Raw genomic sequence first — 23,449 nt, 5'->3', positions numbered from 1 at the left:
ACCTGCTGTGAGATAAGAAGTGGACTCAGATGAAGTGGTATTGGAAGAAGAGGGTGTGTGAGGGTGAGGCGGAGGAGCAGGAGGAGGAGGATGGCTGTGTGTGTTCTGACTGTTGAGGAGCAGGAGGAGGAGGATGGCTGTGTGTGTTCTGACTGTTGAGGAGCAGGAGGAGGAGGATGGCTGTGTGTGTTCTGACTGTTGAGGAGCGGGAGGAGGATGGCTGTGTGTGTTCTGACTGTGGAGGAGCAGGAGGAGGAGGATGGTTGTGTGTGTTCTGACTGTTGAGGAGCAGGAGGAAGATGGTTGTGTGTGTTCTGACTGTTGAGGAGCAGGAGGAGGAGGATGGTTGTGTGTGTTCTGGCTGTTGAGGAGCAGGAGGAGGAGGATGGCTGTGTGTGTTCTGACTGTTGAGGAGCAGGAGGAGGATGGCTGTGTGTGTTCTGACTGTTGAGGAGCAGGAGGAGGAGGATGGTTGTGTGTGTTCTGACTGTTGAGGAGCAGGAGGAGGAGGATGGTTGTGTGTGTTCTGACTGTTGAGGAGCAGGAGGAGGAGGATGGTTGTGTGTGTTCTGACTGTTGAGGAGCAGGAGGAGGAGGATGGTTGTGTGTTTTCTGACTGTTGAGGAGCAGGAGGATGAAGATGGTTGTGTGTATTCTGACTGTTGAGGAGCAGGAGGAGCAGGAAGAGGATGGTTGTGTGTGTTCTGACTGTTGAGGAGCAGGAGGAGCAGGAGGAGGATGGTTGTGTGTGTTCTGACTGTTGAGGAGCAGGAGGAAGATGGTTGTGTGTGTTCTGACTGTTGAGGAGCAGGAGGAGGAGGATGGTTGTGTGTGTTCTGACTGTTGAGGAGCAGGAGGAGGAAGATGGTTGTGTGTGTTCTGACTGTTGAGGAGCAGGAGGAGGATGGTTGTGTGTGTTCTGACTGTTGAGGAGCAGGAGGATGAAGATGGTTGTGTGTGTTCTGACTGTTGAGGAGCAGGAGGAGGAGGATGGTTGTGTGTGTTCTGACTGTTGAGGAGCAGGAGGAGGAGGAGGAGGATGGTTGTGTGTTCTGACTGTTGAGGAGCAGGAGGAGGATGGTTGTGTGTGTTCTGACTGTTGAGGAGCAGGAGGATGAAGATTGTTGTGTGTATTCTGACTGTTGAGGAGCAGGAGGAGGAGGAGGAGGATGGTTGTGTGTTCTGACTGTTGAGGAGCAGGAGGAGCAGGAGGAGCAGGATGGTTGTGTGTGTTCTGACTGTTGAGGAGCATGAGGAGGAGGATGGTTGTGTGTGTTCTGACTGTTGAGGAGCGGGAGGAGGATGGCTGTGTGTGTGTTCTGACTGTGGAGGAGCAGGAGGAGGAGGATGGCTGTGTGTGTGTTCTGACTGTGGAGGAGCAGGAGGAGGATGGCTGTGTGTGTGTTCTGACTGTTGAGGAGCAGGAGGAGGATGGTTGTGTGTGTTCTGACTGTTGAGGAGCAGGAGGATGAAGATTGTTGTGTGTGTTCTGACTGTTGAGGAGCAGGAGGAGGAGGATGGTTGTGTGTGTTCTGACTGTTGAGGAGCGGGAGGAGGATGGTTGTGTGTGTTCTGACTGTTGAGGAGCAGGAGGATGAAGATGGTTGTGTGTGTTCTGACTGTTGAGGAGCAGGAGGAGGAGGATGGTTGTGTGTGTTCTGACTGTTGAGGAGCAGGAGGAGGAGGATGGTTGTGTGTGTTCTGACTGTTGAGGAGCGGGAGGAGGATGGCTGTGTGTGTGTTCTGACTGTTGAGGAGCAGGAGGAGGAGGATGGCTGTGTGTGTGTTCTGACTGTGGAGGAGCAGGAGGAGGATGGCTGTGTGTGTGTTCTGACTGTTGAGGAGCAGGAGGAGGATGGCTGTGTGTGTGTTCTGACTGTGGAGGAGCAGGAGGAGGAGGATGGTTGTGTGTGTTCTGACTGTTGAGGAGCAGGAGGAGGAGGACGGTTGTGTGTGTTCTGACTGTTGAGGAGCGGGAGGAGGATGGCTGTGTGTGTGTTCTGACTGTTGAGGAGCAGGAGGAGGAGGATGGCTGTGTGTGTGTTCTGACTGTTGAGGAGCAGGAGGAGGATGGCTGTGTGTGTGTTCTGACTGTTGAGGAGCGGGAGGAGGATGGCTGTGTGTGTGTTCTGACTGTTGAGGAGCAGGAGGATGAAGATGGTTGTGTGTGTTCTGACTGTTGAGGAGCAGGAGGAGGAGGATGGTTGTGTGTGTTCTGACTGTGGAGGAGCAGGAGGAGGAGGATGGCTGTGTGTGTGTGTTCTGACTGTTGAGGAGCAGGAGGAGGATGGTTGTGTGTGTTCTGACTGTGGAGGAGCAGGAGGAGGAGGATGGTTGTGTGTGTTCTGACTGTTGAGGAGCAGGAGGAGGAGGATGGTTGTGTGTGTTCTGACTGTTGAGGAGCAGGAGGAGGAGGATGGCTGTGTGTGTGTGTTCTGACTGTTGAGGAGCAGGAGGAGGATGGTTGTGTGTGTTCTGACTGTTGAGGAGCAGGAGGAAGAAGATGGTTGTGTGTGTTCTGACTGTTGAGGAGCAGGAGGAGGAGGATGGCCGTGTGTGTGTGTTCTGACTGTTGAGGAGCGGGAGGAGGATGGCTGTGTGTGTGTTCTGACTGTTGAGGAGCAGGAGGAGGAGGATGGCTGTGTGTGTGTGTTCTGACTGTTGAGGAGCGGGAGGAGGATGGCTGTGTGTGTGTTCTGACTGTTGAGGAGCGGGAGGAGGATGGCTGTGTGTGTGTTCTGACTGTTGAGGAGCAGGAGGAGGATGGCTGTGTGTGTGTTCTGACTGTTGAGGAGCAGGAGGAGGATGGCTGTGTGTGTGTTCTGACTGTTGAGGAGCAGGAGGAGGAGGATGGCTGTGTGTGTGTGTTCTGACTGTTGAGGAGCAGGAGGAGGATGGCTGTGTGTGTGTTCTGACTGCTGAAGTGTCCTGGTGTCTGCATTTGGCAGAGCACTTCCACAGTACCACTGCAGCAGAAATGAAAACCATCTGGACACACCAAACAAACGAAGGAGGGAATGCACATCACAGACTCTAAAAATAAGCCGCTTACTTTCCCTGCGTTATCTTTTCTCCGAGGGCAATTTCCATAACCCACATTCTTTTACCTTATACCAACAAAAGTATTATAGATACGTTGAAGAACCTGTTATTCGTGATCTGAGAATATAAAACTTTCACACATGCACACGCAAGCACACATTTTTGCCCACATTTTGGGGCATGAGTGTAACTTTTTAATCTGATTGTTTCTTATAAACAACACTATCATTTCTCATAAATAACACTGTTGTAATTTTCCGTCAGCTGAATATGTATTTTACATACAAACAACCAATGGAAATATTTTTCCTCCAGCATTTGTTTAGCACCTGGTTCCAACGTGGACAGCAAACACATACTAGTCCTTTATGGCATTCATGAGGAGGATTTGTTTATTATAGTTCATGTTTGATGTTACTAAAGTGAAACAGTGTGACATTCATGCAGGTGTGAGGTGTTTGCGGGTCACTGAATGGACACAGGTTTTGTGTGCAGTGTCTGACACTTGGTTTGGCTGCGTTCCAGTTCCAGTGTTTTTACACCCACACCTTTGCATAATCACACAGAATGCAGCACTGTTTATGGCCTCCTCTGTTTCCTTTCCTATGTCATCAAAACTTTCTCTGCCCTCGGAGTCTGTGTGTGAGATTAAAGAAAACTTTCTCTGCCCTCGGAGTCTGTGTGAGGTTAAAGGATTGTCATGGGCTGGTAGGTCCTCGTGTGTAAGTATTGGCACTTACTGCTCTCATGAGGTTTTTAGCGTTGTCACCTGTCACCAGCCATGACACTGACCCACAGCAGTGTGTGCGTGTGTGTGTGTGTGTGTGTGTATGTGTGCATACGCGTGTGTATGTGTGTGTGTTCGTGTTCATGCTATGACAATGTGTCTTTGTTTTGTGCAGGATCTCCACATGGTGGCTTCTAATGTCAAGGAGTAATTCAGAAGCATGGTTATTCTGCAGCAGGTAAAACACGTCATTGCAACCTCTGCCATTACTACTGACAATGCTGAAAGCAATTACATGAAGCTGAAATGTTCTTGTATTTAACTGAAATTATACTTGAAATTGTAATTGAAAATGTTTTCAACTCTAATTGGAATTTAATTAAGTTGCATTTTGCAGACTAGTTTGTAATAATGACAGAGTCACCAAAGCAAAGTAAGATTATAAACATAAATAACCCATAGTCCACACTTGTCACACATGCGTTTTGTAAGGTTCATTATCACAATGGCCAGGCTCAGTAACACACACCATGACAGTTGTCAGGACGGAGTGTCACTGACGTGATGTGGGTCACGGCTGTGATGTGGGTCACTGGGTTGAGGCTCTTCACCCCAAATCACCTCACATAGCACACAGAGCCAAGGTCTCATCAGGCCCGGAACATTCCCCTGGCTGGCCGGGATTAAGTGCACACTGGCCTAATTCCACTTACTGGGGTGTCCTGTTTGTCATATAATTACCGGTCTAAGCATACATGTCTGAATCAGCAGTTTCCTTCAAAAACAAAGGCCCCGTTTCCTTAAAGAACTCTTATTTCTGTGAACTCTAGCTGACAGTGTAAGTGAGGTGAGCTTGTGTTGCTAACTGCGGCAGTGAATGTAAAGACTTACGTTTTCACAGTGTGAAACAGGGACATTCTGACCAACGCCGACAGCCAAGAGTTTGTTAAAGACATTTCCAATAAACACACCCTCAGTCTTTTTCTATGTATGGTACCTGTGTATTGTCTTGTTTTGTCTGTTTAGGCATACAAACACTGGTAGTCTGTTTTAGTTTGTTTGTTCATCTCATTCGTTCATTCGTTCATTCATTCGTTCTGGTCTAGGGGGATTATGTCTGGTTGGACTTTAAAACAGGTCAAGAATTCGACGTCCCTGTTGGAGCCGTGGTCAAACTGTGCGACTCAGGTCAAATCCAGGTCCTGGACGATGAGGGACAGGTACTGCTGGACAGAATTTCCATCAGGAGTCTCTGTGTCTCTAAACCCTCTGCTTCGATTTGTCTCATCTCTCTCTGATTTCTCTCCTTTGTTTCTCTGTCAGTTTAAAAACCCTGACTCCGTGTCTCTTTCTTTTCATCCTGACAGGAACACTCTATCTCGCCCCACCAGGCGACCCATATCAGGCCCATGCACCCCACCTCCATCCAGGGGGTGGAGGACATGATTCAACTGGGAGACCTGAACGAGGCCGGAATTCTACGCAACCTCCTCATACGCTATAACGAACATGTCATCTATGTGAGTCTCCTCTCTCTTACCTGAGTTACTGTCCCACTGTTTTCACTGATACCTGAGTTACTATCTCACTGTTTTCACTGATACCTGAGTTACTGTCTCACTGTTTTGAGTGATACCTGAGTTACTGTCTCACTGTTTTGACTGATACCTGAGTTACTGTCTCACTGTTTTGACTGATACCTGAGTTACTGTCTCACTGTTTCCACTGATACCTGAGTTACTGTCTCATTCATGTCCAGTCCCTCTGTCCCCCACTCAGCATAGTGTCTGTGTCTTTGTGTGTGTGTGTGTGTGTGCGCATGGTGTGTGTGTGCATGGTGTGTGGTGTGTGTGGTGTGCGTGCGTGTGTGTGTGTGTATATATGTGTATGCCAGTGTTTGTGTGCGTGGTGTGTGTGTGTGTGTGTGTGTGTGTATGTGTATGCCTTGCTGGGTGTTTGTATGCAGCACTGTCTTGGTGACTTTAATGGGAGTCAGCACAAAAGACAGTGGCCATGTCTATTCCCAGTGTATGTGTGTTCTCTCCTCTTCTCTTGCCTCTTACTGATCAGACGTGTTAATGGCATAAAGTTCACTACCCTCATCTTTTTATCCTCACTACACTTGTTTACTAAGTACAAAGAGCCACAGTGGAGAGATTTATTTATGTTCTGTCTTTACCCTCGGGGGGAGTAAAGCTAAAGAACAGCCTGCACACCCTGAGTGCTGTTTTTCACCGCTAATCACAGCTTATTTCAAAAAAGCAAAACCCTCTCATCTACAGACTCGTTCATTTAGACTTACAAATCCACATACATCTGATGCAATACATCTCAATCCACCTCGGAGACTACACTTTTTTTCTCGACTGAACCTGAGTGGATGCTCAAATGCTCTGTAAGGCCATGTACCAGTTGTAAGTTTTACTCCTTTAATGAATGGACAATGTCTCATTGTCATGAAGTGAAAAATGGCATTGTAAATATGTAATACTGTGTAATTAATCCGGAGTATGTCCTGTTTTCATTGTATTACAGTGATACTGGATTAGAAAAGACATTTGTTTACATTGGTTAAATGTAATAACGTAAACTGTGCTGCTTTTGGGCTTGCTCTGTCTGCACGGGTGAATTATGACTTTCCCTCTCTCAGCTCATCAAGAAATCCCCTTTTTACTCCTCTTTTTCTCCCCTTTTTCTCCTCTTTATCTCCTCTTTTTCACCACAGGAATATGTGACAAAGTGTGACAGAATTTCAGCAAAGCCATCTAAAGTTCACCTTGTACTGCGACTGAATCAGCTAATGAGGAAGGGCTGAAATTGTTTTCAATGAATGAGAGGAGATTAATACACTCAAGTCTGTCTGAGAGAGAAAGAATTCTATTAAGACTACAGCTTGCTACCACAGATTATAATTATGATCCACATTATAGAAAAAGCAGGATTTTTTGCTGCAGTTTTCTATAAGAGTATGATTCACACCCTAGTTTACATCATGTCAATGTCTCTCAGACTCTAATGTTAGTGTGACTCTGGTCTGTCAGACTTACACAGGCTCTAATGGTAGTGTGACTCTGGTCTGTCAGACTTACACAGACTCTAATGTTAGTGTGACTCTGATCTGTCAGACTTACACAGACTCTAATGTTAGTGTGACTCTGGTCTGTCAGACTTACACAGACTCTAATGTTAGTGTGACTCTGGTCTGTCAGACTTACACAGACTCTAATGTTAGTGTGACTCTGGTCTGTCAGACTTACGCAGACTCTAATGGTAGTGTGACTCTGGTCTGTCAGACTTACACAGACTCTAATGTTAGTGTGACTCTGGTCTGTCAGACTTACACAGACTCTAATGTTAGTGTGACTCTGGTCTGTCAGACTTACACAGACTCTAATGTTAGTGTGACTCTGGTCTGTCAGACTTACACAGGCTCTAATGGTAGTGTGACTCTGGTCTGTCAGACTTACACAGACTCTAATGTTAGTGTGACTCTGATCTGTCAGACTTACACAGACTCTAATGTTAGTGTGACTCTGGTCTGTCAGACTTACACAGGCTCTAATGGTAGTGTGACTCTGGTCTGTCAGACTTACACAGACTCTAATGGTAGTGTGACTCTGGTCTGTCAGACTTACACAGACTCTAATGTTAGTGTGACTCTGGTCTGTCAGACTTACACAGACTCTAATGTTAGTGTGACTCTGGTCTGTCAGACTTACAGACTCTAATGTTAGTGTGACTCTGGTCTGTCAGACTTACACAGACTCTAATGTTAGTGTGACTCTGGTTTGTCAGACTTACACAGACTCTAATGGTAGTGTGACTCTGGTCTGTCAGACTTACAGACTCTAATGTTAGTGTGATTCTGGTCTGTCAGACTTACAGACTCTAATGTTAGTGTGACTCTGGTCTGTCAGACTTACACAGACTCTAATGTTAGTGTGACTCTGGTCTGTCAGACTTACACAGACTCTAATGTTAGTGTGATTCTGGTCTGTCAGACTTACATAGACTCTAATGTTAGTGTGACTCTGGTCTGTCAGACTTACACAGACTCTAATGGTAGTGTGATTCTGGTCTGTCAGACTTACACAGACTCTAATGTTAGTGTGACTCTGGTCTGTCAGACTTACACAGACTCTAATGTTAGTGTGACTCTGGTCTGTCAGACTTACACAGACTCTAATGTTAGTGTGACTCTGGTCTGTCAGACTTACACAGACTCTAATGTTAGTGTGCCTCTGGTCTGTCAGACTTACACAGGCTCTAATGTTAGTGTGATTCTGGTCTGTCAGACTTACACAGACTCTAATGTTAGTGTGCCTCTGGTCTGTCAGACTTACACAGGTTCGATCCTGGTGGCGGTGAACCCTTACCAGCTGCTGCCCATCTACACAGCCCATCACATCCGTCTCTACAGCAATAAGAAGATAGGAGAGATGCCCCCTCATATCTTTGCCATCGCTGATAACTGTTACTACAACATGCGCAGGAACAACAAGAACCAGTGCTGCATTATTAGGTGTGTGTGTGTGTGTGTGTGTTTACATGTATTTATGGTTTAAAGTTTCATTATGGGATGATTGTTCGGTTTGTTTCCGTGGTCTTTTCCTCAGCGGGGAATCCGGAGCAGGAAAAACTGAGAGCACTAAGCTGATTCTCCAGTTCCTGGCGGCCATCAGTGGGCAGCACTCCTGGATCGAGCAGCAGGTTCTGGAGGCCAATCCTATTCTGGAAGGTCAGACGAACAACTTACCCCCACGACCTATCATAGACTCCCCATTCACTCACCCCCACACTGTCATAGACTCCCTATTCACTCGCCCCCACACTGTATCATAGACTCCCTATTCACTCACCCCCATACTGTATCATAGACTCCCCATTCACTCTCCCCCACACTGTCATTGACTCCCCATTCACTCACCCCCACACTGTATCATAGACTCCCCATTCACTCACCCCCACACTGTATCATAGACTCCCTATTCACTCACCCCCACACTGTCATAGACTCCCTATTCACTCACCCCCACACTGTATCATAGACTCCCCATTCACTCACCCCCACACTGTCATAGACTCCCCATTCACTCACCCCCACACTGTATCATAGACTCCCCATTCACTCACCCCCACACTGTATCATAGACTCCCTATTCACTCACCCCCACACTGTCATAGACTCCCTATTCACTCACCCCCACACTGTCATAGACTCCCTATTCACTCACCCCCACACTGTATCATAGACTCTCCATTCACTCACCCCCACACTGTCATAGACTCCCTGTTCACTCACCCCCACACTGTATCATAGACTCCCCATTCACTCACCCCCACAATGTATCATAGACTCCCTATTCACTCACCCCCACACTGTCATAGACTCCCCATTCACTCACCCCCACACTGTATCATAGACTCCCCATTCACTCACTCTCACACTGTCATAGACTCCCCATTCACTCACCCCCACACTGTCATAGACTCCCCATTCACTCACCCCCACACTGTCATAGACTCCCCATTCACTCACCCCCACACTGTATCATAGACTCCCTATTCACTCACCCCCACACTGTCATAGACTCCCCATTCACTCACCCCCACACTGTCATAGACTCCCCATTCACTCACCCCCACACTGTATCATAGACTCCCTATTCACTCACCCCCACACTGTATCATAGACTCCCTGTTCACTCACCCCCACACTGTATCATAGACTCCCCATTCACTCACCCCCACACTGTCATAGACTCCCCATTCACTCACCCCCACACTGTATCATAGACTCCCCATTCACTCACCCCCACACTGTATCATAGACTCCCTATTCACTCACCCCCACACTGTATCACAGACTCCCTACTCACTCACCCCCCCACTGTGTCATAAACTCCCCATTCACTCACCCCCACACTGTATCATAGACTCCCCATTCACTCACCCCCACACTGTATCATAGACTCCCCATTCACTCACCCCCACACTGTCATAGACTCCCCATTCACTCACCCCCACACTGTCATAGACTCCCCATTCACTCACCCCCACACTGTCATAGACTCCCCATTCACTCACTCCCACACTGTCATAGACTCCCTGTTCACTCACCACCAAACTGTATCATAGACTCCCCATTCACTCACTCCCACACTGTCATAGACTCCCTGTTCACTCACCACCAAACTGTATCATAGACTCCCTATTCACTCACCCCCACACTGTCATAGACTCCCTATTCACTCACCCCCACACTGTATCATAGACTCCCAATTCACTCACCCCCACACTGTATAATAGACTGCAGAAGTCAAACAGTCATTCTGTACAATATACACACTGTATAATGCCCATACTCATTCAAAGACACAAAAGAGGTGCAGTAACTGTTTTTTAAAGGGGCGGAATATGACTTAGAACCTTTATCAAAAGCAGCTGATGTATAGGTCACAACCTGTCCACATTCTGTTTATCGCACGCTGAGACCTGAGGGGCTTGGCAGGGAAAACGACACTCAGGTAGAGATCCATGTTTAGTCACTGTCCGACGCGACGTTGCCTCGCAGACCGGCAGGTAATGGTGCCGGTCTCCAACAGAATGAACTTTATAGTCTTATCTCGGCTGTGTTTCAAACCTCTGGCTGCTCTTGCTCCAGGGCCCGGGGCAGTTATTACACTGCTGTGGACTGGATTTTAATAAGGCTGTATAATAAAGCACATCTGAACTACCAGGTCAGAATCAATGACACTCCGTCCAGCAGGTTCCAGGTTTCACTGTATCAAAACCGTCAGCGAAAACATTTCCATCAAACCGTAACCGACGTCAGCTGAGTCAGCTCTCTCCCTTAGCGATAAGGCATCACTTCATCCTCTCTCCTGATGGATGTGAATGGAAAGTGTTCTGTTCAGCTGCTTAACTGAAGTCTCTCTGTCTGGACAGCGTTTGGCAATGCCAAGACCATACGTAACGATAACTCCAGTCGCTTCGGCAAGTACATCGATATTCACTTCAACAAGAGAGGAGCCATCGAGGGGGCAAAGATTGAGCAGTACCTGCTGGAGAAGTCACGGGTTTGCAGACAGGTGTGTGTGTGTGTGTGTGTGTGTGTGTGTGTGGTGGGGGTAGTTTGTGGGTGATTACTTCATGTGGTATGGGAGAGGATTTCTATAAATCAAATATGACTCAGAGAGTCAAACCTGATACAGAGCACCAAAACTGATTTTACTTTGAGCAATATTGAGTCTGTTCCCTGAGGAGCAGTGTAGTGTTGAGTGTGGGGACTGTACACGTGTGCTCCCTGCAGGCGCCGGATGAGAGAAACTATCATATTTTCTACTGCATGCTGGCGGGGATGAGCAAAGGACAGAAGACCAAACTGGGTCTGGGTGTGGCAGAAGACTACGCCTACCTGACCATGGTGAGATCAGCCACAGCCCTCATCACTGCAAACTGTCTCTCACACTCTGTCTGTCCCATCTTATAACAAAATATGAGTGTGAAAGGGATTAAAAAAGAAAACGTGTGTGTGTGTGTGTGTGTGTGCGCGTGTGTCCTTCCCTCCGTCTCCAGGGTAACTGTACAGTGTGTGTTGGTCGGGATGATGGGAAAGAGTATTCCAGTATTCTGTCAGCGATGAAGGTGCTGATGTTTACGGAGACAGAGCACTGGGAGATCTCCAGGCTCTTAGCTGCTATTCTGCACATCGGTAACCTGCGCCATGAGGGTAAGCCAGCAGGGGGCGCTAAAGAGAGACAAACCCTCAGATTTTTATTCTGTTTTTGTTGTTTAATCGGATTGATTAAGTGACTGTCTCACCTTCCTCTGTTGGCAGCACGGACGTTTGATAATCTGGATGCTTCTGTTGTTGTGCGCTCTCCTGACCTGTCTACAGCAGCTGACCTGCTGGGGGTGAGTGTATGTGTGTGTGTGTGTGTGTGTGTGTGTGTGTACGTGTGTCTGTGTGTGTGTGTCTGTGTGTGTGTGTCTGTGTGTATGTGTGTGTGTGTGTCTGTGTGTCTGTGTGTGTATGTGTGTATGTGTGTGTGTGTCTGTGTCTGTGTGTATGTGTGTGTGTGTCTGCGTGTGTGTGTGTGTGTGTAAAAGGACACTGTCAGCCCTTTTGCTGAATTTTGATCAGGGATAGTGTGTGTAGCCCTTTTCCTCATCCGTCTGGTGTTGCGAACAGCCTTCTGTCAGACGTCTCTCTCTGTTTCTTTTTCTTCATCTACATCTGTCTCTTTGTCTTTGTCTCACTGTCTGCCTGTCTCTGTCTCTGTCTCTGTCTGCCTGTCTCTGTCTTTGTCTTTGTCTTTGTCTTTGTCTCTGTCTCTGTCTCTGTCTCTGTCTCTGTCTGCCTGTCCTTGTCTCTCTCTCTATGTCTCTAACTCTCTGTCTCTCCCTGTCTTTGTCTCCATCCCCCTGTCTCTGTCTCTCCCTCTCTCTGTCTCTGTCTCTGTCTCTCTGTCTCTGTCTCCATCTCTCTGTCTCTCCCTCTCTGTCTCTGTCTCTCTGTCTCTGTCTACATCTCTCTGTCTCTCTGTCTCTGTCTCTCTTTCTCTCTCTCTCTCTGTCTCTCTGTCTCTCTGTCTCTCTGTCTCTGTCTCTCTTTCTCTGTCTCTGTCTCTCTTTCTCTGTCTCTGTCTCTGTCTCTCTGTCTGTGCCTGTTCACTCTCAGGCTGCCTTGCTGTTCACACTCTTTCTCTCCCTCCCCCTCTCTCATTAGCTCAGACTTATCTTTCCTGCTGAAGGAGGGGACTGTGTAGATAAATGCCGTCATTAGGGGAGATCAGGCCGTGTAGAGATGTTATTATCAGCGTCCTGTGTCACTGTGACAATACTCAGCATGGCCCCGCGGCACACAGCTGTCAATCATTTTCTCCTCTCCCTTCACATTGCCTCTCTTTCAGCAGACTTGTTCAGCAGTCCAGTGCAGTCTGTTGATATGGTACTTGTTGTTTTAATGACTACATATTATTGTCTCGTTGATGTACCTCGACGATGCCCTCTAGTGTTGGAAAAGTATATGAAAACAGAAGAGTTAGAGTCGTGAATTGTGTTTTAATTTTGCCTCACTGTGATAATGTTGTGTTTGCTGCATGTTGGGTTATGTGTTTGGTTGTGTTTGTCACCTTGTTGGATTGTGATTGTCACTGTGTTGGGTTGTGTTTGCTGTGTGTTGAGTTGTGTGTTGACTGTGTGTTGGGTTGTGTGTTTACTGTATGTTGGGTTGAGTTTTCTGTGTGTTGAGTTGTGTGTTTGCTTTGTATATGCTGTGTGTTTACTGTGTGTTGAGTTGTGTGTTGACTGTGTGTTGGGTTGTGTGTTTGCTGTGTGTTGGGTTGTGTGTTGACTGTGTGTTGAGTTGTGTGTTGAGTTGTGTGTTGTGTTGAGGTTGCTGTGTGTTGAGTTGCGTGTTAACTTTGTATGTGCTGTGTGTTTACTCTACATTGAGTTGTGTGTTTACTGTGTGTTGGGTTGTGTGGTTACTGTGTGTTGAGTTGTGTGTTTACTGTGTGTTGGGTTGTGTGTTTACTGTGTGTTGAGTTGTGTGTTTGCTTTGTATGTGCTGTGTGTTTACTGTGTGTTGTGTTGTGTTTGTTGTGTGTTGTGTGTTTGCTGTATGTTTGCTTTGTGTGTACTGTGTGTTTATTGTGTGTTGTGTTGTGTTTGTTGTGTGCACTGTGTGCTTGCTGTATGTTTGCTTTGTGTGTACTGTGTGTTTATTGTGTGTTGTGTTGTGTTTGTTGTGTGTTGTGTGTTTGCTGTATGTTTGCTTTGTGTGTTGTGTTGTGTTTGTTGTGTGCACTGTGTGTTTGTTGTGTGTTGTGTGTTTGCTGTATGTTTGCTTTGTGTGTACCGTGTGTTTACTGTGTGTTGTGTTGTGTTTGTTGTGTGTACTGTGTGTTTACTGTGTGTTGCGTTTGTTGTGTGTTGTGTGTTTGCTGTATGTTTGCTTTGTGTGTTGTGTTGTGTTTGTTGTGTGCACTGTGTGTTTACTGTGTGTTGAGTTCTGTGTTGAGTTGTGTGTTTACTGTGTGTTGGGTTGTGTTTGTTGTGTGTTGTGTGTTTACTGTATGTTTGCTTTGTGTGTACTGTGTGTTTGCTGTGTGTTGTGTTGTGTTTGATGTGTGCACTGTGCGTTTACTGTGTGTTGTGTTGTGTTTGTTGTGTGCACTGTGCGTTTACTGTGTGTTGTGTTCTGTCCAGGTGGAGGCTGAGGATGTGATGACGTGTCTGACAACTCGTACTCTGATCACACGTGGGGAGAGTGTCTCCACTCCGCTGAGCAGGGACCAGGGCCTAGACGTACGGGACGCCTTTGTCAAGGTAATCTCCTCCTCTTCATCACCTCCACACAAACTGACCTCCTGCTCCTCTTCATCACCTCTCCCCAAACTGATCTCCTTCTCCCTTACATCACTTCCTCCAAAACTGACCTCCTTCTCCTCTACATCACCTCCACCAAACTGACCTCCTTTTCCTTTACATCACCTCCATCCATACTGACCTCCTTCACCTCTTCATCACCTCCACACAAACTGACCTCCTTCTCCTCTTTATCACCTCCATCCATACTGATCTCCTTCTCTACATCACCTCCAGCCAAATTGGCCTTCTCTTGTACATCACCTGCACCAAACTGACCTCCTTTTCCTTTACATCACCTCCACCCATACTGATCTCCTTCTCTACATCACCTCCAGCTTAATTGACGTCCTTCTCCTCTTCATCACCTCCATTGAAACAGAGCTGCTATATCTTCTTGTCTGTCAGTTTTCTGGAGAAATTATTCAAAGATGATCTTGGTATATCGTCCTGTCTTTCAGGGGATATATGGAAGGTTGTTTGTGTGGATTGTGGACAAAATCAACGCTGCCATCTTCAGGCCTCCCTCGTCTGATGAAAAAACTATCCGCAACTCCATTGGACTGCTCGACATCTTTGGTTTCGAGAATTTCAACGTTAACAGGTGAGTCTTGCAGGCAAATTGTGTGCCTTTGTCCATTCAGCTGTTTCAGGAGAGAAATGTGTGTGGTTGGTTGGTTGTAGATGTCTCTAATGTCTCTAATGTTTCCTCTGTTTTCTGTCATTCTTTCAGCTTTGAGCAGCTTTGTATCAACTTTGCCAATGAGAACCTGCAGCAGTTTTTCGTCCGTCACGTTTTTAAACTGGAGCAGGAGGAGTACAACCTGGAGAACATCAACTGGCAACACATCGAGTTCACCGACAACCAGGACGCACTAGACATGATCGCCATCAAACCCATGAACATAATCTCCCTTATCGACGAGGAGAGCAAGTTCCCCAAGGTACCGTTCTAGGACCGTTACTTTTTTAGAGGAAGGTCTGTTTGAGTGGATTACAGCCAGGGTCTAACGTCAGTGTGTTAAGAGCTGAGCTTTACGACACAGTGTCTTTCTGTGGCCTGCATGCCAAGCTGTTCAGACTCCTGTCAGAAAGGTCTCGGAGCGGCCGATGTCGAGTGTTTGTTTTGCGCTCTCGCCGTGCCACACCACATGGCTGAGACTGGATTAACACTGCTGAGAGCCGACAGATCTCCATCAGCTGACTAATTCACACAGATTATCTGAGTCTGAACATACATATGTGTGTGTGTGTGTGTGTGTGTGTGTGAATGAAAGTTGAATTATGACTGATTAATACCTTAATTCAGCTCCTATAGTCGAGTGTGTTTCATGCACGTGAGCGTCCTTGTCACCACTGTGTTGTTATTCTCATGCTGTTCAGGTGACTGTAAGCTGGCTCATTTATACATATAAATGTGTGTGTGTGTGCACGCGTTTGTGTGTGTGTGTGTGTGTGTGTGTGTGTGTGTGTGTGTGTGTGTTGCCTAGGGAACGGATACCACTATGCTTCACAAGCTGAACTCCCAGCACAAGCTAAACATCAACTACCACCCCCCAAAGCATAGCCACGAGACCCAGTTTGGAATCCAGCACTTTGCTGGGATGGTCTACTACGAGACTAAAGGTAGCCTGAAGATGGAAAAAAGAGTGTTTAAATGTGATGGTTCAAGAAAATCATGCTTTGAAACTCTTAAGACCAAAACCTTTTTTTTTTTTATTTAAAAATGTTTATTTTATTGTTTGTGTGCTGCTGGACAGGTTTTCTGGAGAAGAACAAAGACAGTCTCCACAGTGACATCATCCAGCTAGTCCACTCCTCCAAAAACAAGTTCATCAAACAGATCTTCCAGGCAGATGTCGCTATGGTAACACCCTTTTCTGTATCGACCCCCTGTGTTTATGTGCTGTCTATGTATAACTTAACATGTAAAACACTGTCTCTAACATTTCATTGGCTGTTTCCGTGCTGTTTCGTGACATAACTTGTCGAGGGAAATGCCTTTGTAAATTCTTGTGTGAGTCAAAGTGTGAATTCTCGTGTGGATTGGCCTCTTTTTGAAATATTGGCCTGCTTTGTACCAAGCATGTCATTTGACTCGCCCTTCATTAGACTAACCCCGCCCCTTTTTAGTTGGGATTTGTTCAGGCTGAGTCTGCCTCTATGTTCTATCTACAGAGAAGTTCATCACACCCCAGACCTCTCCCCGCCTCATTCATTCTGTGATGGTTTCAGTCGTCCTCTCTCTTCACTGCTTTTCTTAATTCTGTTGTGGCAGTCCTGGCTAATATCATTCAATTCTTTCTCTCCCTCTCTCTGTCTGTCTCTCTCTCCCTGTGCCCCTCTTTTCCTCCAACGCTCTTCCCTGTCTTCTCTCTCTCTCCCTGTTTTTTTTCTTTATCTGTCTGAAAATTTGGCTTCAGTATCTGTGTGGCTATTTGCAGAACACCACATCCTCTCCAAAGGTAATCGCTCTCCTGTGGTTTTGTGTCCCAGTGAAACCTCATGGATGCTAGTCAGTTGTACTTCCCTCCACTGCTAACAACGTTTCCCAGACAACCGAGCTCTCTCTGTACCTTCACGTTCCAAATCACATTCCTGTGGCTTTTCCAGTCTTGCCAGCGGGAGCTTTTGTTGGAAATAGCAGTGAGAGTGTTCTCGGGCACTTTATGACTGTTAATGGTGTTGTAGTAATGGGTTTTTTGAGGGAGCTGCTCTGTTTGGTTCTGTTTTGAGTTAGGAGATGTGGCCTGATCTCATTGGTGGGATGTGGGTTTTCAGTGAGAGGAGAGTTAAGAATAAGAGGGAACAGATCCAGACTCACTCGACTTCTCCAGCGTTGGAGTCTTCAGGCCACTACACACTCTGCACTCACACTGTTCTCCTACAGAGCACTAGAGAGAGAGGAAGAGAGAGAGACAGAGAGACAGAGACAGGGAGAGAGACAGAGAGAGAGAGACACAGAGAGAGGGGGGGGGAGACAGAGAGAGAGAGGGAGAGAGACAGAGAGAGAGGGAGAGAGAGAGAGAGGAAGAGAGGGAGAGAGGGAAAGAGTGTTAGCCACATGAAGCTTTCAGAGGAAAACAGAGGTGCTGAGAGGAGTGGACGAAAAGACAAAGGGAGGAGATGTGTGAGAGGAGGAATGCAGAAAAACAGAGTGAGAAAGTCATGGAGACAGAGGGAGGTAAAAACCAGAGGCCTCACTGTGTTTGTCTCCATAGGAGTGTGTTTGTGTTGATAAGTGTGTGTCTGTGTGCATGTGACTGCTTCATGTTTCCATCAGCTTTCAGGAGTGTGTGTGTCTTTGTGACTTTTTACAAGTGTGTGTTTGGTGTTTTTTCAGGGTGTGGAGACCAGGAAACGCTCCCCCACTCTGAGCAGCCAGTTTAAACGGTCTCTGGACCTGCTGATGAGAACTCTGAGTGTGTGTCAGCCTTTCTTCATACGCTGCATCAAACCCAACGAACTAAAGAAACCAATGGTGAGTGTGTGTGTGTATGTGTGTGTGTGCGTGTGTGTGTGTGTGTGACTGTGTGTGTGCCTGTGTGAGCGTGTGTGAGTGTGTGTGTGCGGGTGTGAGTGTGTGTATGTGTGCTCGTGTATGCAGAGTGTACATGTGTGCATGGGTCAGAGTATGTGTGTATGCACATATGTGTGTGGGCCAGTTTTGTATGTCTGTATATGAGATTGTGCATGTTTGTATCTGGAGCTGATATTGTGTGTCTGTGTGTCTGTCTGTCTGTCTGTCTGTCTGCGTGAAGCTCTTTGACAGAGGGCTGTGTGTGAGACAGCTGCGTTATTCTGGGATGATGGAGACGATCCGGATTCGGCGGGCCGGCTACCCCATACGCTACACCTTTGCTGAGTTTGTGGACCGATACCGCGTCCTGCTGCCTGGGGTACTGCCGGCATTTAAACAGGTCAGTGTGACCCCGTTGACTGTGTGGAGTTTCACCGTACACACTGTCAGCCTAAAAACAGGAACACTCACCGCCTGTTACTGGGCCCGCCCTTCAGTTTAACTCTCTGTTTAGATACAGTTACACTGTCCTGATGTCTAATTAGATTTACTGATGTTACCTGTCGTGTCAGGTAACATGGGAGTAAAAGAGATTTTTAAATATATGTGCAGACAAATATTGTTCTGTCTTTTACTCACTTGGCAACAATTAAACAGTATTTTTAAAAGATTATAGTTTGATTTAAAAAATTCTTAGGCCTTTAGCACATTGTGTATTGTTCCTGGCTGATGCTGTGAAAGGCTTCTTTCTGATTGGCTGAAAGAGATGTCACTCGTTCATTTTTTTCACAGGAGGATCTGCAAGGGACATGTCAGCGTATAGTGGTGTCAGTCTTTGGGAAAAACGATGACTGGCAGATAGGGAAGACAAAGATCTTTCTCAAGGTGATCAGATGGACTGGTTTAATACTGCACCAACACAGTCACTGACACTCAAAACATTATGAAATCCTTTTATAGCAAGGGAGTGGACACAGAGTGAGATTTATTATACATAATATCACACACACACAAACACATACACACACACGTACTACACACGCGCGCGTGCGTGCACACATACACACGCACTACACACACACACACACACACACACACACACACACACACACACACACGCACACACACACATATTCATTGTCACTCAAAACATTATGAAATCCTTTTATAGCAAGGTAGTGGACTCATACCACAGAGAGAGATTTACTATACACAGTCTCACACACACTCTCACACACACAGACACACTCTCATACACACACACACACTCACACACACACACACACATTCATTAGTTTAAATTGTCAGGCCAAGTCAAAGTTTGTTCACAGACTTCTCTGACTAGTTTAGTTAATAACATGGATGACACTAATAGGAGGATTACTTTGCTCTGTGTTTGACCCAGGATCACCACGACATGCGTCTGGAGATCCAGCGGGATAAAACCATCACAGACAAGGTCATCCTGATTCAGAAAACTGTACGAGGACTGAGAGACAGGTCAGAGACACACAGAGCACAGCCTGCCTAAGGGAGAGGCAAGGAGGAGGTGAAAAGTACTGACCGTTTTTGGTTTTTGTCCCTGTTTTGGTCATCAGAACCAAGTTCCTGAGGATGAAGAAAGCGGCGATAGTGATTCAGACAAGGTGGAGAGGTTACATCTGCAGAAAGAACTACAAAGCCGTGAGTTCCTGTTCCTTTATTATCCACCTGGAACTGGGCCTCACCTGTTTGTGCATGGCCGTTTGTTCTTATTGGTGTCATAAATGTATGTAACTGTTTATGTTTACATCTGATGTTGCTTTTGACTATGTGTATGTATATGTTTATGTGATACTGAGTCGTAGTTTGTGTGTGTTTGTGTTTATATCTGGTATTGAGTTGTAGTTTGTGTGTGTTTGTGTTTATATCTGGTATTGAGTCGTAGTTTGTGTGTGTTTGTGTTTATATCTGGTATTGAGTCGTAGTTTGTGTGTGTTTGTGTTTATATCTGGTATTGAGTCGTAGTTTGTGTGTGTTTGTGTTTATATCTGGTATTGAGTCTGAGTTTGTGTGTGTTTGTGTTTATATCTGGTATTGAGTCGTAGTTTGTGTGTGTTTGTGTTTATATCTGGTATTGAGTCGTAGTTTGTGTGTGTTTGTGTTTATATCTGGTACTGAGTTGCAGTTTGTGTGTGTCTGCGTCTGCTCTGCAGATGCGTGTAGGTTTCTTGCGACTCCAGGCAGTCTACAGGGCGCGGAAACTTTACCTGTCCTACCGATTGGCCAGAAAGCAGATCATTCACCTGCAGGCTCGTTGCCGCGGTTACCTAATAAGGCGGGCCTTTGGGATCCGCCTCCAGGCGGTACTCACCATCCAGGCCCATGCCCGAGGCATGATCGCACGGAGACTCTCCAAGCGACTCCGTGCTGAGGTACCAGTCTGTCAGTTCAGTAATTATATGGACCGTCAGTGGTGATTAGTGAAGATGTTGGCTCATTGTAGGTTTCCCAGCAGGGCCACAGAGAAAGGATGGGACTAGAGAAATGAGCGACAGAGAGAGAGGGTGAATGGTCTAAATGACTCTGATATACTGAGGCATGTGCTGAACACACATTTTTATTTGGTTGGCCCAAACCACAGAGGGAGCGCAGGTTGGAGGCGGAGCGTCAGCGGCTCCTGGAGGAGGAGCGTTTGAGGAACCAGATGACAGCGCGGAGGGCAAAGGCAGAGGCTGAGCGGAAGCACCAGGAGCGTCTGGCCCTGCTGGCCCAGCAGCAGGAGGAGCAGGAGCAGGCGGAGCGGGAGGAGGCGAGAAGGAAGAAGGAGATGCTAGAGCAGATGGAGAGAGCGCGGCAGGAGCCCATCGATGACTCTGACATGGTGGACAAGGTGTTTGGTTTCCTGGGCGACCCCAGTTCCCTGCCTAATCAGGAAGGCCAGGCCCCTGAAGGGTTTGAGGTACAGAAGCCTGGTTTTCATTTGTATTCTGTGCCACTGTCGTTGACACCGGTCTGTGGTTATTGATGTGTGCGTGTGTGTGTGTGTTTGTGTGTGTGTGTGTGTGTGTGTGTGTGTGTGTGCGTGTGTGTGTGTGTGTGTGTGTGTGTCCATATGCGTGTGCTGACACAGGATTTGGAAAATTCACTGAAGGAGCTTGAAGAGGACTACCTGGATAAGGCTCTTCCTCTCCCTGAGGAAGAGGAGCAGGACTTGTCAGAATATAAGTTTGCGAAGTTTGCTGCGACCTACTTCCAGAGCACGTCCACACACACATTCGTACGTCACTCCCTGAAACAACCTCTGCTCTTCCATGAAGATGAGGGAGACCAGCTGGTGAGTCCAACACTGAGGCACTTCTGATGAAGGAGCGTAATTGAGGAGGATAATAATATTAGAGTAAGGGAAGCAGTCCAGTAACCAGATGATTTTGTGTTTTAAGCCCAGTTTACGGATGGATCGGTGCTGGTCTGCACCTGAGCGTGCTGCAGAGAGCACTGAGACACACAGACAGAGCAATAACTGGGTCACTTGTATCATATGCAGGAAACTCAGACCATTTCCCTGGTCATTACAGTATGTTACTCTGATGGTCTCTCTGTATGTGAAGTGTCTCTGAGTATGATGTCATGTATCTGAGTATGATGTCATGTATCTGAGCGTGATGTCAGGTATCTGAGTATGATGTCATGTATCTGAGCGTGATGTCAGGTATCTGAGTATGATGTCATCGATCTGAGTGCGGTGTGGTGTTTAGGAGTGTGGTGCGGTCTGTCTGAGTGTGTTGTGGTGTGTCTGAGTATGACATCACGTGTCTGAGGGTGATGTAATGTCTCTGAGGGTGATGTAATGTCTCTGAGGGTGATCCGATCTGTCTGCAGGCTGCCCTGGCTGTGTGGATCACCATTCTGCGCTTTATGGGAGATCTGCCAGAGCCAAAGTACCAGATCAACGTCAGCGATGGCGCTGAAAAAATTCCCGTCATGACCAAGATCTACGAGACGCTGGGCAAGAGGACGTATAAGAGGGAGATGCAAACCCTGCAGAGCGAGGAGGAGGTGAGTGGAGCTGTGGCCTCCGGAGGGAGGAGCAGCAGATACCTCCACAGAGATGGCAGTTAATCAGTGGGGGGACATACGCTTTGACGTTCCTTTAAGAGGTTTGAGGAGGTTTCAGATCACTTCAATGTGACTGAGTGGTTTTCTAAATGAATGGCGCACAGACTGTCGTTAAAGAGATTTTTGCGTTACGCGTCTGGTTGTGCTTGCAGGGCTCCACCACAGAGGGCCAGAAAAGGAGCAGTGTGAGGCACAAACTGGTGTCTCTCACGCTGAAGAGAAAATCCAAAATCACAGAAGAGGTGAGATCTGCACCCAGTCCAAAGCTCTGCCTCTTCTCAGTCTCCATCTCATCTCTGCCTCCTCTCAGTCTCCATCTCATCTCTGCCTCTTCTCAGTCTCCATCTCAGCTCTGCCTCTTCTCAGTCTCCATCTCAGCTCTGCCTCTTCTCAGTCTCCATCTCAGCTCTGCCTCCTCTCAGTCTCCATCTCATCTCTGCCTCTTCTCAGTCTCCATCTCAGCTCTGCCTCTTCTCAGTCTCCATCTCATCTCTGCCTCTTCTCAGTCTCCATCTCATCTCTGAGACCAGTCCTCACTTCTATTAGCCCCAAAGCTAGCTGCTGATCTGGCTGTGTGGTTTCTCTGTGTTGTGTGTGTTGGTCAGGTGACCAGACGTTTCACTGACTCTGATTATAACATCGAGGGAAACAGCATGCTGGAGGACAGGCCCACGTCTAATCTAGAGAAACTTCATTTCATCATTGGCAATGCCATCTTACGCCCTGCCCTCAGGTTAGCATATAATATACATATGTAAATCTATTTAGTGTAAACCGTGTCAAACTTAGCACTCTATAACTGTTTTACATATAAATGCATAAGGAGTTGCAGCAGTATTCAGTCATTATTTGAGGTCTATTGAAATGTTTTTTCTTTTGCCTTCACAGAGATGAGATCTACTCTCAGATCTGTAAGCAGCTGACGAATAACCCGTCCAAAAACAGCCACGTGCGCGGGTGGATTCTGCTCTCGCTCTGTGTGGGCTGTTTCGCCCCCTCGGAGAGGTTTGTCAAAGTACGTGTCCACCCTGTAACACCGTGGTCCACCCTATAACACTATGTTCCACCATGTTCCACCAAGCTGCACATTGTGGTCCACCCTCCACCCATTACTCTCTCCCAGATCTGTTATTTACAGTCAAGATGAATAATGGAAAAGTCAATTAGTTCTCTCTCTGTTTTTCTCTGGTTTTCCCCTGCAGTATCTGCAAGGCTTCATTACCAGTGGGCCTCCCAGCTACGCGCCATACTGTGAGGAGAGGTTGAGACGCACCCTCATTAATAAAACCAGAAGTCAGCCTCCCTCATGGCTTGAACTGCAGGTACTCTGTCTGCTGTCAAACACACACATACATACACAAACACACACACAAACAAACAAACAAACAAAAAAAAAACACACACATGGATACACAAACACAAACAGACACATAGAAACACACACACACAGTCACAAACACACAAACAAACAAACAAAACACACACACAAAAACACATACAAACACACACACACACACACACACAAAGACATTCTCCACACACAAATACACACACACACACACACGTGCACATGCACACGCACACACACACACACAAACTCAAACAAACACACACACACAAAGACACTCTCCACACACAAATACTCACCAACACACTAATGCACACACCCACACACACACACACACACA

The 23,449-nt window shown here is 46.9% G+C and overlaps 1 protein-coding gene across 1 annotated transcript in view; it reads left to right on the top strand.

Annotated features, from left to right (window-relative positions):
- Positions 1 to 3,989: 3,989 nt before the first annotated feature.
- Positions 3,990 to 23,449, top strand: part of LOC115828370 (unconventional myosin-VIIa-like) — a 38,096-nt gene continuing 18,636 nt past the window's right edge. Inside the window, exons 1-27 of the mRNA XM_030792327.1 lie at positions 3,990 to 4,007; positions 4,876 to 4,989; positions 5,137 to 5,289; positions 8,107 to 8,291; positions 8,386 to 8,507; positions 10,718 to 10,860; positions 11,082 to 11,195; positions 11,348 to 11,501; positions 11,610 to 11,692; positions 13,991 to 14,104; positions 14,605 to 14,747; positions 14,877 to 15,087; positions 15,634 to 15,769; positions 15,904 to 16,010; positions 17,487 to 17,624; positions 17,905 to 18,063; positions 18,456 to 18,548; positions 19,069 to 19,163; positions 19,262 to 19,346; positions 19,859 to 20,083; positions 20,293 to 20,604; positions 20,776 to 20,979; positions 21,525 to 21,701; positions 21,914 to 22,003; positions 22,367 to 22,494; positions 22,650 to 22,776; positions 22,964 to 23,083. Coding sequence (XP_030648187.1) covers positions 3,990 to 4,007; positions 4,876 to 4,989; positions 5,137 to 5,289; positions 8,107 to 8,291; positions 8,386 to 8,507; positions 10,718 to 10,860; positions 11,082 to 11,195; positions 11,348 to 11,501; positions 11,610 to 11,692; positions 13,991 to 14,104; positions 14,605 to 14,747; positions 14,877 to 15,087; positions 15,634 to 15,769; positions 15,904 to 16,010; positions 17,487 to 17,624; positions 17,905 to 18,063; positions 18,456 to 18,548; positions 19,069 to 19,163; positions 19,262 to 19,346; positions 19,859 to 20,083; positions 20,293 to 20,604; positions 20,776 to 20,979; positions 21,525 to 21,701; positions 21,914 to 22,003; positions 22,367 to 22,494; positions 22,650 to 22,776; positions 22,964 to 23,083 — 3,750 coding nt within the window. The remainder of the gene's footprint in view (positions 4,008 to 4,875; positions 4,990 to 5,136; positions 5,290 to 8,106; positions 8,292 to 8,385; positions 8,508 to 10,717; positions 10,861 to 11,081; positions 11,196 to 11,347; positions 11,502 to 11,609; positions 11,693 to 13,990; positions 14,105 to 14,604; positions 14,748 to 14,876; positions 15,088 to 15,633; positions 15,770 to 15,903; positions 16,011 to 17,486; positions 17,625 to 17,904; positions 18,064 to 18,455; positions 18,549 to 19,068; positions 19,164 to 19,261; positions 19,347 to 19,858; positions 20,084 to 20,292; positions 20,605 to 20,775; positions 20,980 to 21,524; positions 21,702 to 21,913; positions 22,004 to 22,366; positions 22,495 to 22,649; positions 22,777 to 22,963; positions 23,084 to 23,449) is intronic.

This window comes from Chanos chanos, chromosome 15, assembly GCF_902362185.1.
Source record: "Chanos chanos chromosome 15, fChaCha1.1, whole genome shotgun sequence".
Classification (NCBI taxonomy): domain Eukaryota; kingdom Metazoa; phylum Chordata; class Actinopteri; order Gonorynchiformes; family Chanidae; genus Chanos; species Chanos chanos.
This window is presented reverse-complemented; position numbering and strand designations above follow the sequence as displayed.